The following is a 13,064-nucleotide window of genomic DNA, read 5'->3' on the forward strand; positions in this document are numbered from 1 at the left end:
GCATTTCTGACATAATTTCGACAGTGGGGGTATATGAAGTAATTACATTAGCAGATAGTTGCATTTTGTCATGTTCTTTACCCGTTTGTGGGTCTCTAAACAAACAGCACAAATACTGCCCATATATTGAATGTCAAAACAATTCACTTTACTTTCCTGTTCCCTTTAGATTACTGGAAAATTCTTCTGATTTAGCCAAAATGAAGAGTCGCAGGAGCGGGATGCTGGAAAGCTCCCGGACGCTGTACTCCAGCATGTCGCGCAGTATTGAGTTATCGCTGGATGAATTAGTACGTTTTGCGCATAGTGAATTAGTCCTAGAGATGGTTTCTTTATTTAATATTAAATATTTTTCTTCTCATTTTCAGGATGCTGTTAAATTCATTGAAGAGAGCTTTAAGAAGAGAGAGTGTATAGCGTACACCAAAGATTCAAAAGCACAGTAAGCATCAGGCTGCAGGAGGTAGCCATCTTTCCCGACACACGATAACACCCTGAACTGTGATGTATTACAGCGCACTCGTTATAAAGTACCATATTCTAATGTCATCTTTTTAAAGCCAAAACTGGCGTCACACTGAGGTGGCAAACCTCAGGGGGCGTGCAGGTGTTGTGGTCGCTACCGGGGCCCGGAGGTGAGAGGGGCCAAGCTATGCGAGGTCACCCCACCTTTTGAAGGCAGAGCATGGTCCCAGGGAAGCTAGCATGGCATTGCCAGTCCCTATATTTAAATTTAGCTATTTGGCCTAGTGGTGCCCTGTTCCAACCCTGTACCCAAATGTCATGGAGGTTTTTATCTGCCCTAGAAATTGACAAAAAAAAAATCTTAATGATACCTGCCATGACAAGACCCAATTTGTGAATTTGGTTATCAAAAAAGAAAAAAAAAAAAATCTGTCTTTTCTAAAACTGGATAAAACTCCCCAAACCCTGTCTCACACTCACTATTAAAGACAAAATACTGTTACCACTAAGATTTGGGACCTGATTCAGACCCGCTCGCTAGATGCGTTCGCTCGCTTGATGCGTATGCAAATTTGGAAAGGCAGGCAATCGCAAGGCAAGGCATTAGCACGCCCACTATGTCTTGGCGTGTGATTGCTTTGTGTATGCAGACGCCCACCAGCTTGACGCCCACTTACGCACGTCATCTCCAGGATGTGTATGTAACTCGGTACCATCAAGTGCGATCGCAGTGCTTGTGGTTGACCATACCCTACCGCAAGCACTACGAGCACTTCAGTGTAAAATCCAGCCAGGTAACGTGTACTATGACGCTGCTTCTTAATTATGCACGCCTCTGAAACGACGTTGAGACGCTCAGGCACGCCTGCGTTTGCACCTCCACTCCCCCGTTTCTTGCGGCCAGCCGCTGTCACCACCAACAAACGGCTTCTCCTGTCACTCACTCTGCTGGGCAGTCTATGCGCAGCGAGCGAACGCTTCCCGATCTCTTGCACTGGTTCGTGCACGCGCACTGCTAAGCATACGCATGCGCACAATGCGGACCATCGGCAGCTACGAGCGAACGCATCCTAGCGAGCGGGTCTGAATTAGGTCCTTAGTTCAAGAGCTGACACTCTTAAGAATTCTTCAGGTGCTCCCTGGTTTGATGCAGCAACTAAAGACTAAACAATGTAGTGTTATAGGAATCAAGCACACAGGACAGACTTGAAATGCAATTTATTATTGACTTTACTTTGTAAGGCAATACAGTGTTTCACAGCACCATAACGTAAGGACAACAGGACATATATAAAATAGGAGAGGAGACAAAGTACATCCATACAAAGGGCTATAAGCACTTGCTTAATAGTTTCTAATAATAACGGGCCTAATGCCCACCTATTATACTACTCTTCAGTATAGGGCTTAATACCCCCGATGCCTTGGGCCTAGTGCCCACATGCTAGGACCTAATGCCCTGAGCCTGCCACTTTCACCTCTGCAATCTCTTACTTATGCCCTTGTTATCTTCTGCCTGGATTAGTGCAAACTGCTTCTCTCTGGTCTTCCTTGCTCCTACCTCTAACTAGGGATGGCCATCAACTAATCGTCGATGGTTAACATCCATTGATAGTTAACCATCGATGACACAGAGCCCCACGTGATGGTTTTTTTTCCCCTGGCGCTGGGACACAGAGCTTGGCTCTGCCCTCCGACGTGACCTGCAAAGCCCATGCCCCCACCTCTGATTGGCCATCTGTCCAGAAAGTAATAGAACAGTAATAGCCATCAGTGGGAGAAACCATTGACAGTAACCCGTCAATGGTTTCATTCCATCGATGTTTACCACTGATGGTGCTGTCAATGGTTAACCCATAGTTGGCCATCCCTACCTCTCCAAATCTTACTGCAAATAGGCCCCTTAGTGAGATATAAGATGACAATCTGTGACTACTCATTGCAGGGACAGTGTATGCAAGTGTGGTTACGCCAAGATCCAGCATATTGAAGGGACCCAGAACAACCAGAGTGATAAATGGAACTACAAGAAGCACACAAAAGAACTACCCACTGACGCATATGGGGATATTCAATTTGATGCATTCGGGAGGAGAGGGAAGGTAGGTCCTGCTGGCCCAGGATAGCAAGAACATACAAACATTAAGGTAATTATGATGTTCAAGAACTAAGTAAGGGAACATCATGACAGGGGTTATAATAATGAAGATGTATAAGGGATTGTGTTTAACTAGCTTGACCTGTGCCTATTTTGCCATCCAATTTGGCCGATTTTGGCCAAGTAGATTTGAAATCACCTAATGTATGTGCCCCCTACTGACCAACAGTAATGGGAAAAAAAAACAATATAGTTTTGAATGAACCGTGGCTCATAATACAGTTGGTCGGTAACCTTGCTTTTTGTGTGGGTGTGATATCCCGGCAGCGGCTGCCCGACAAAGGAGGAAATTCCGATCGTCCTAAAGGTAAGTATCAACTAATCAAATTCTACAACCTAACCCTCCTTTAGGGTGCCTAACCCTAACCCCCCCTCTAAGTGCCTAAACCTAACCCCCCCTTCCCCTCTGCCTAAACCTAATTCCCCCGGGGGGTGCCTAACCCTAACCCCCCCCCTAGCCTAACCCTAACCTCCCGGGGGGGTGCCTAATCCTAACCCTCCCCCCCCCCCTAGCCTAACCCTAACCTCCTGGGGGGGTGCCTAACCCTAACCCTCCCCCTAGCCTAACCCTGACCTCCGGGGGGGGTGCCTAACCCTAAGTCCCCCCCGGGAGCCCTAAACCTAACCCTCCACCCCCCGTGACTGTCCGCTGCGGCGCCTGGCATCCTCTCGATCGGGATGCCGGGCGCCGGTCTCCCGACGTCAGTCAAATGACAGGCGTCTAGCTTTAGATGCCTGTCATTCGTCCTTAGTCGGGATTACAGTGTCTGGAAGCCGGCGGTCGGCATTTAGACCGTCTGCTTCTAGACTACATCCACTTTGGGTGTGTCACTGTCCAAATGGGCTAATGAGTTTCCATGAGATCTGACTGTTTGGAATGGCCTCTCAATGGCCCAAACTTTTCGGGCAATTATTATACAGAGTGATACATTTGGCTGTCGATCTCAGCACGTGTGGCCAGGTTTAATAACAAGTGATAACTGGGAATTGGAAAAGTACTTTAACACTGACTCAATGGAAGTAGTTGCATGCTTCCTTTTTTCTCCTGCTTGGTAACATTTCTGAATATGTCGGCACTTACATTATAGTATTATACTGTATTAGATGTTTCTGAGAGTAGATTATTCATTGCCATATCATTAACACCTCTGTATCCTCCCCATTAGTACATCCGCTTGTCCCGGGACACAACTCCAGACACATTGTATGAGCTGATGACAAAATACTGGCAGCTTAAAACTCCAAATCTCGTCATCTCGGTGACTGGAGGAGCTAAGAACTTCTCCCTGAAGCCGCGGATGCGCAAGATCTTCAGCCGACTCATTTACATTGCACAGACCAAAGGTGCTTTGGGAAAGGCTGACAGCATGTGTGAGAGTGCAGAGCCCCCGTGTGTAATTATTAGCCAGAGGGAGATGCAGGAACCATGAATGAGAGCCAGGGAGGTGCAGATGTTGGCTTCAGTGGTGTAAATTGAGAAGTGGAACAAAGAGGGATAACCAAACATGGGGCCTGATTCAGACCCACTCGCGAGCGGCTGTCCGCTCGCAAGTGGGTCGATGGTCTGCACTGAGCATGCGCACGACGGAGGGAGCTCCGTCGTGCGCATGCGCCAGACGCGACGAGCGAAGGACTTTCCTTCGCTCGTTGTGTCTGATCAAAGGGGGCGTGCTGTCGATGTTCATTGACAGCACGCCCCTTTTGGTGGGCGTGCCGGGGGCGTGCCTCCCTGACGGGGGCGTTCCCAAGGGAACGCCTCCCGTCAGAAGCCGGCCCACTGACATCACTAGTGATGTCAGCGGGAGTGATTTTGGCTCTGATAGAGCCAAAATCACTCCGGGCCTTGCGGTTGAAAACCTCAACCGCAGGCTCCGGATCGCAGTTTCGATGGTCGCGATGGTCAAGACCATCGCGGCCATCAAACTGCACGCTCGTATAGGCTGTGGGTGGTGACCCACAGCTATATGAGCATCCAGGAGGACGCTCCATAGTTATGGAGGACGGCCCTCATTCAGAGCGTGCGCTCTGCTCAGAGTGTACGGCTCTGAATGAGGGCCTTGGTCACACCAAACCACCTTGTTTGATAAAAAGCAGCACATATGGACCAAATAAGGCAGGTACTACCAATTAGACCAATCCTGCTCCTACACAGTGGTCAACTTGGTTAATTTGAAACCAAATTGACCAGACACTAAACTCTAACAGCTGACCATCACTTCATTTAGACTGGACAAATTAGATTGTGTGGCTTAAACTGGTCAATAATCAAATTGTTCCCACTAATAACCTGATGGCAATGTTTATATGCTATTCTATAATTAGGCTAATTTGCATCCCTTCTTACTATTACCCTCAACCCACAGCTGCCTACGTGGGAAGATGGACACAGGTGGGATATCGGACAGATCTTGCTAATATCAGGTTACTGCGTATACGCAAAAGAAAGACATTGGTGAATGCACATGAGCCGGATCGGACTTACACTAACTGAGGAAGATCACTACTGCGCACGGATTAATATCTGTTGACAGACCACACTTTCCGTAAAAATGGCATTTCTGGGGGGTAACTTGCGGCGATCGCAAGGAACAGCCCAATTTCACGGGTCTGTCATGGAAGTGAAGTGGGCGGGTTATCCATCTACCGTGCGTGATCGTAACTTTCGGACATCGTTAAGACGTCTGTTTCTGACAGATCTTTTGCACCTAACATGGGGCTGGAGCAAGCCCAGATACTCATGATGATAGCTGCGTCGGCGGACGGAGGACCCAGTGGGCGGGATAGGCTTCCAGTTTCAGAGTTTTCCTGCACACTCCGGCGGACTCTCGCCTTTGTATAAGAAAGTAAGTAGAATGTTGCGGCCACGAGAGAAAGCGGAGGCAGTTGCGTACGACTCACAATTAGGCCCTGACTGAGAGCAATTTTGAAACTTACTTTGTGCAGTGTGTGTTTTCGGGGGGGAGGGAAACTCTCAAATATTAAGTATCTGGCGAATGTACCTTCCGGTATCCGCTGCAGTCCCTCCATTTCTGAAAGCAGCCGCTACCCCCATAAGGGACTTGGAAGCTGTCAGATTTACCAAGCTCCGTCAGCTAGTGCCATCTAAAGTTGAGGTTAGCCACTGTAGCCTATGGTCTACATTTCGCAAAAATTACCAGGAGAGGGTCCGTCCAGGATTTTCCCGGCAATAGCCGCCGCATGTACTGTATGTAGTCAGCAGACTGCGTATGCGCAATAAATATTCCCCATGTTGTGTGCTGGATAGATATATGTTCAGTAGGTTTGGTGACGGTTATTTTTATTAATTGCCAGCGTTATTTTTATTAATAGTGATGTATTTTCTCTTCACGCCCACAGGAGCCTGGATCTTCTCAGGGGGCACTCACTATGGCCTGATGAAGTACATCGGAGAGGTGGTCAGGGATAATACCATTAGCAGGAGCTCAGAGGAGAAGGTGATCGCCATCGGTATTGCAGCTTGGGGAATGGTCTCTAATCGTGATACCCTGATCAGGACTTCCTCCGCCGAGGTCTGAGCGCTGACATCTGTTATTGAATAATATAGAAGTGTTCTGTGAAGAGAGCATAAAAGTGACATATAACATATAATTACTTGATATGTGCAATTATAATAGATTTCCTTTAAATATTAGGGGTCTATTTACTAAGCAGTGTTAGGAGACAGAGGGCCTGATTCAGACCCGCTCGCAAGCGCTTGAGCGTTCGCGAGCGGGTCGATGGTGTGCTCTGCGCACGCGCAGCGGCCGCACTGCGCGGCCGCAAGCCCCAGAGCGAGAGAGAAATTCTCTCGCTCCGTGGCTCACTACAAAAGGGGCGGCTGTCGATGTTGATCGACAGCTCGCCCCGTTTTGTAGGCGTGGCAGGGGGTAGCTTCACAAACGGAGGCTTTCCCATGCGAACGCCTGCCGTTTGTAGGTGGCCCCACTGACATCACCAGTGATGTCAGTGGGAGAGCTTGCGGCTCTAGAGCAGCCAGAAGCTCTCTGGTGCTTGCGGCCATGAGACCCTACCACAAGGGTCTCATCGCAAGCCCCGATGGTCGCGATGGTCTTGACCATCGCGACCATCATCCTGCCCGCTCGCAATAGCTGTGGGTGGCCCACAGCTATGCGAGCGACCAGGAAGCAACACACACAAAAAAATAAAACGCCCTCATTCAGAGCGAGTGCTCTTTCAGAGCGTCCGTCTCTGAATCAGGCCCAGAGTGAAATGTGATAAGGTGCCAGCCAATTAGGTCCCAACTGTCATTTTTCAAACACAGCCTGTGAGATGGCAGTTAGGAGCTGATTGGCTGGCACCTTATCACTTTTCACTCTGTCTCCTAACACTGCTTAGTAAATAGACCCCTTAATGTTACTCGGTTTCATTAGTGGCTGTTAGTTTCACTGCTGCTATTTCAGTTTGATGGTTCCTCTATAACGACAGTATATTTACAAAGATTGTAAAGTAATGAAGTAAGCTCCTTTAGGGCTCTATTTATTAACATTATTTTTACTAAAATAAAGTGAAAAAGGATGTTTTCACACCCTTTTCACATTATTTTAGTTTCACCTAAAGTTACTACAGGGCAATTGGAGTAGAATTTGTAAAATTCTACTCCAAACCCTAATTATCACTTATTTTTAGTAAGCAGATCGCATTTCCCATAATTGTAATGGGAAATGTGATCTGGCCAAAGTTACTAAAAATAAATTGTGAAAAAATACCGTGGAAAGCCCTGTGATAATAACGCCACCTGGAGGTGGCGTTGTCCAGGGTCTCCCCCGGTTACCGGACTCCTGCTCTGCCGGACCACATGCTGATACACTATAAAAAAAAAATAATAGTAATTAGTAAAAAAAAAAAAACTTACATGAGTCCAGGGACCAATGATCGGGGCTCCGGGTGATGTCCTTCCTCCGGTCAGCTGGTCTCCCAGCCTGCACTGGTGCCCGGTCGTCACCTGATCGGGTCCCATTGCAGTATGGGATGTCAGCTGACCGGAGCCACTGAGGACATCACCGGAGCACCGAACACTGCAGGTAAGTGTAATTAAGGGATGGGAGATCGCAGGGGTGGGGCTTAGTGAAGGAGGCGGGGCTTAGCGGGGGTCGGTTGGCGCATGCGTCAGCACTTGTCACGGTATTTTTTCCGAAAATACCATGATAAGGCTACGGTGGGGATTCGCAGGGACAGAGCTTTATCGCAAGCTCTGTCCCTGCAAGGGATTTGTAGTAAATCCCTGTGATATTGCCTGAATTTGCAATGCGAATTCAGTCGGTAATATCACACTATAATCTGCATTACAAATGAGGATTGTAGTAAATAGAGCCCTTAGTGCACAGCTAATAACATACATACTAAGGGGTAGATTTACTAAGGTGTGGCTAGTCATTGATGGCTTGAACTGATCATTTTGAAACGGCAGTAGAGATAAATGTTAAACAAGCCTGGTTATTAAGTGGCGGCTTTGACAAACCGCGGCTTAGTAAATCCACCCCGAAGTCTCATACAGACAAGATCTTCATAATGTATCTGCATGGTCTCTCAGATGGAGGCTGAATTGTCCAATCAGCATCTATCTATCAGTTTTGTGGCTCCAACCTTATGGAACTCACTTCCCCGCACAGTTCGAGAGGCCTCCACTCTAGAATCCTTTAAAGATAGGCTCAATACTTTCCTCTTCACCCAAGCATTTCCCTAATGTCCCTTGTTTAACCTTAGTTTGTATTTTCTACTATAAATGTAAAGCACTTTGAGTCCTTTAGGAGAAAAGCGCTATCTAAATAAAATTATTATTATTATTTTTATAGAATGTACTTGATAAATGCTACCTCGAAGCTGATTGGTTGCTATGGGCAATTTCCCCACTGGTCCCCTCCACTCTTTTCACTGCTTCATACATCAACCCCCATGATTCTGTATGGTCAGAGGAGGCTGATAACAACACAGACTTAAGTAAAAAATTGAAGCCTGGGTCCCTTAGGGGTAAATGTACTAAGAGTCATGTCTGATCGAGATTGCCCAATTAGAAACTCGGTTTGCATCGCTGAAACTCGGGTGATTTTAGGTAGCTGAAACACTCAAATTTACTGTTCTACATTAGGCGGCCACTGATTGCTGTATCCACGTGCTGTTGACTGACAGCCACGTGGATCACAGCCAATCAGCAGCGGCTAAATGTAGAGCCACCTCTAATTGTGGATGGTGGCCTGGGAGAATGACAGAAGCCTTGTGTCTGCTATCATTCTGCGCTGTATAGATGTATGTCATTAGACATACATCTATATTAGGGGTGTGCACCGGCCACTTTTCGTGTTTTGTGTTTTGGTTTTGGATCTGGATCTTTCTTCGTGTTTTGGATCTGGATTGGTTTTGCCAAAACCACCCTTCCGTGTTTTGGGTTCTGGGTTTTGTGTTTTGGATCTGTATTTTTTTTTTAAAAAGCATAAAAACAGCTAAAATCACAAAATTTGTTGGTTTCTCTGCTCCTATGCTATTATTAACCTCAATAACCTTAATTTCCACTCATTTCCAGTCTATTCTGAACACCTCACACCTCACAATAGTGTTTTCATGTCCAAAAGGTTGCACCGAGGTAGCTGGATGACTATGCTAAGCGACACGAGTGGGCGGCACAAACACGTGACCCATCTAGGAGTGACACTGCAGTGGCAGACAGGATGGCAGTTAGAAAAACTAGGCCCCAAACTGTACATAATGCAAAGAAAAAAAAGAAGTGCAAGATGGAATTGTCCTTGGGCCCTCCCACCCACCCTTATGTTGTATAAACAGGACATGCACACTTTAACAAATCAATCATTTCAGCGCCAGGGTCTGCCACACAACTGTGGCTGAAATGATTGGTTCGTTTGGGCCCCCACAAAACAAGCTGGCAATTAATGTGTCCCTGCACAAACTGGCTCTACGGAGGCAAGATGTCATCCTCATCCTCCTCATCCACCGATTCCTCACCCTCTTCAGTGTGTACATCCTCATCCTCACAAAGTATTAACTCGTCCCCACTTGAATCCACCACCACAGGTCCCTCTGTACCTTCTGGAGGCTGGTCTCCCTGGAAGAGCTGATAATTCATTTTGATGAACATCATCTTCTCCACATTCTGTGGAAGCAACCTCCTACGCCTTTCGCTGACAAGGTTCCCGGCTGCACTAAACACTCTTTCGGAGTACACACTGGAGGGGGGGCAACTCAGGTAAAATAGAGCCAGCTTGTACAGGGGCCTCCAAATTGCCTCTTTTTCCTGCCAGTACAGGTATGGACTGTCTGACATGCCTACTTGGATGCTGTCACCGATGTAATCCTCCACCATTCTGTCAATGGTGACAGTATCATATGCAGTGACAGTAGACATGTCAGAAATTGTTGCCAGGTCCTTCAGTCCGGACCAGATGTCCAAACTTGGTCCTGCCTGCCCTGCATCACCGCCAGCGGGTTGCTTAGGATACCTAAGTTTTTTCCTGGCAGCCCCAGTTGCGGGAGAAAATGAAGAAGGAGCCGTTGACGTGTCACGTTCCGCTTCAGCTGACAGTGTGTTCACCAGCAGGTCTTTGCACCTCTGCAGGCTTGTGTCGGCCGGAAAGAGAGACACCACATAGGCTTTAAACCTAGGATCAAGCACGGTGGCCAAAATGTAGTGGTCTGATTTCAACAGATTGACCACCCTGGAATCCTGGCAAAGCGAATGAAGGGCTTCATCCACAAGTCCCACATGCCGAGCGGAATCGCTCCGTCTTAGCTCCTCCTTCACTTTCTCCAGCTGCTTCTGCAAAAGCCTGATGAGGGGAATGACCTGACTCAAGCTGGCTGTGTCTGAACTGACTTCACGTGTGGCAAGTTCGAAGGGCTGGAGAACCTTGCACAACACGGAAATCATTCTCCACTGCGCTTGAGTCAGGTGCATACCCCCTCCTTTGCCTATGTCATAGGTGGATGTATAGGCTTGTATGGCCTTTTGCTGCTCCTCCATCCTCTGAAGCACATAGAGGGTTGAGTTCCACCGCGTCACAACCTCTTGCTTCAGGTGATGGCGGGGCAGGTTCAAGAGTGTTTGTTGGCGCTCCAGTCTTCGGCACGCAGTCGCTGAATGGCGAAAGTGGCCAGAAATTTTTCGGGCCACCCAAAGCGTCTCCTGCACGCCCCTGTCGCTTTTCAGAAAATTCTGCACCACCAAGTTTATTGTGTGAGCAAAACATGGGACGTGCTGGAATTTGCCCAGATGTAATGCCCGCACAATATTGGTGGCGTTGTCAGATATCACAAATCCCCAGGAGAGTCTAAGTGGGGTAAGCCACTGGGCGATGATTTCCCTCAGTTTCTCTAAGAGGTTGTCGGCGGTGTGCCTCTTACTGAAACCGGTGATACACAGCGTAGCCTGCCTTGTAACGAGCTGGCGTTTCTGAGATGCTGCTACTGGTGACGCTGCTGCTGTTGCTGCGTAAGGTGATACATCTACCCAGTGGGCTGTCACAGTCATATAGTCCTTAGTCTGCCCTGTTCCAGTTGTCCACATGTCCGTGGTTAAGTGGACATTGTGTACAACGGCATTTTTCAGGACACTGAGGACACTTTTTCTGACGTTTCTGTACAGTCTCGGTATCGCCTGCCTAGTGAAGTGGAATCTAGACGGGATTTGGAACCGGGGACACACTACCTCCATCAATTGTCTAAATCCCACTGCACTAATGGCGGATACCAGACGCACGTCTAACACCAACATAGCAGTCAAGGCCTCAGTTATACGTTTTGCTTCAGGATGACTGCTGTCGTACTTCATCCTCCTCGCTAAGGACTGTTGGAGGGTCAATTGTTTAGTAAAAGTAGTGGTGTTCCTACTTCCTCTCTGGGATGATGAACGACTCCCAGCAGCAGCAACAGCAGCAGCGGCAGCAGTAGGCGTAGCAATGCAGGATCCTCCAGAGGAATCCCGGATAGGAGAGTCAGTCATGCCAGTGACATGGCCTGCAGGACTACTTCCGATCCTGACTAAGGAGGAAATTGACGAGGAGGGAGTTGACGGTGTGGTTTGCAGGCGCTTGGATACAACAGGACAACGGGATTTAGGTGTCCCTGGACTGCTTACGGTCTTAGCCAAAGTTTCTGAACTTGACAGTAACTTTTTATGAACGCACTGCAGGTGCCGTATAAGGGAGGATGTTCCTAGGTGGTTGACGTCCCTACCCCTACTTATTTCACCTTTACATATGGTACATATGGCAAGACAGTTGTTGTCCGGATTTGGATAGAAATATTGCCAGACCAAAGAGGTGGAATGTTTGGTCTTCTGCCCAGGCATGACCGTGATGGGCTTTTTCATCCCACGGACAACAACTGTCTCCCCCGGAGCCTGATTTAAACAAACCACATCACCATCAGAATCCTCCTCGCCAACTTCCTCCTCAGCGCCAGCTACACCAGTATCCTCATCCTGTTGTACTTCAACAGTGACATCTTCAATTTGCATATCAGCAAGTGGACTGTGGGTGCTCCTTTCAGCACTTGCAGGGGGCGTGCAAATGGTGGAAAGAGCCACCTCTTCCCGTCCAGTGCTGGGAAGGTCAGGCATCGCAACCACCACCACACTTGGACTCTCCTTGGGGATTTGTGATATCTTATTAGAAAGCACAGTTCTTCGCTGTGCTTTTGCCAGCTTAACTCTTTTGATTTTTTTAGTGGGAGGAGGGCTTCCATCGTCATGTGAAGCTGAACCACTAGTCATGAACATACTAGGGATCGACCTTAGCCGTTCCTTGCCACTCCGTGTCATAAATGGCATATTGGCAAGTTTACGTTTCTCTTCAGCTGATTTAAATGTCTTTTTCAAGGTCATTTTCCTGAACTTTGCCATTTGGGATTGTATGTGCCCTCTACTATGACATTGGGCATCGGCCTTGGCAGACGACGTTGATGGCATGTTATCGTCTATGTCATGACTAGTGGCAGCAGCTTCAGCACTAGGAGGAAGTGGTTCTTGATCTTTCTCTATTTTATTTTTATCGGAGAAAGTTTGGTCCTCCATTTATGTTATATCGATTTGATATATACGTGCGGCTAAACACAGAAAATATTTTTTTTTTTGGTTTGGACTGGAGTGTACTTTGAGGGTTACAGCACCCTTTAACGGTCAAGCCAGCCGGCCCTTTACTTATGACACAGGCGCACGCTTGGCACTACTTTGTTGATGCACGTGCGGCTACTGCGCACACAATTCACAAACACAGAAAATAATTTTTTTTTTGGTTTGGACTGGAGTGTACTTTGGGGGTTACAGCACCCTTTAACGGTCAAGCCAGCCGGCCCTTTACTTATGACACAGGCGCACGCTTGGCACTACTTTGTTGATGCACGTGCGGCTACTGCGCACACAATTCACAAACACAGAAAATAATTTTTTTTTTGGTTTGGACTGGAGTGTACTTTC

At 47.7% G+C, this 13,064-nt stretch overlaps 1 protein-coding gene across 1 annotated transcript in view; it reads left to right on the forward strand.

Annotated features, from left to right (window-relative positions):
- Positions 1–200: 200 nt before the first annotated feature.
- Positions 201–13,064, forward strand: part of TRPM8 (transient receptor potential cation channel subfamily M member 8) — a 96,422-nt gene continuing 83,558 nt past the window's right edge. Inside the window, exons 1-5 of the mRNA XM_088467771.1 lie at positions 201–290; positions 369–442; positions 2,411–2,567; positions 3,790–3,967; positions 5,981–6,153. Of these exons, the coding sequence (XP_088323897.1) occupies positions 201–290; positions 369–442; positions 2,411–2,567; positions 3,790–3,967; positions 5,981–6,153 (672 nt within the window). The remainder of the gene's footprint in view (positions 291–368; positions 443–2,410; positions 2,568–3,789; positions 3,968–5,980; positions 6,154–13,064) is intronic.

Source organism: Taudactylus pleione, unplaced genomic scaffold (genome assembly GCF_031769625.1).
Source record: "Taudactylus pleione unplaced genomic scaffold, aTauple2 ptg000074l, whole genome shotgun sequence".
NCBI classification, from domain to species: Eukaryota; Metazoa; Chordata; class Amphibia; order Anura; family Myobatrachidae; genus Taudactylus; species Taudactylus pleione.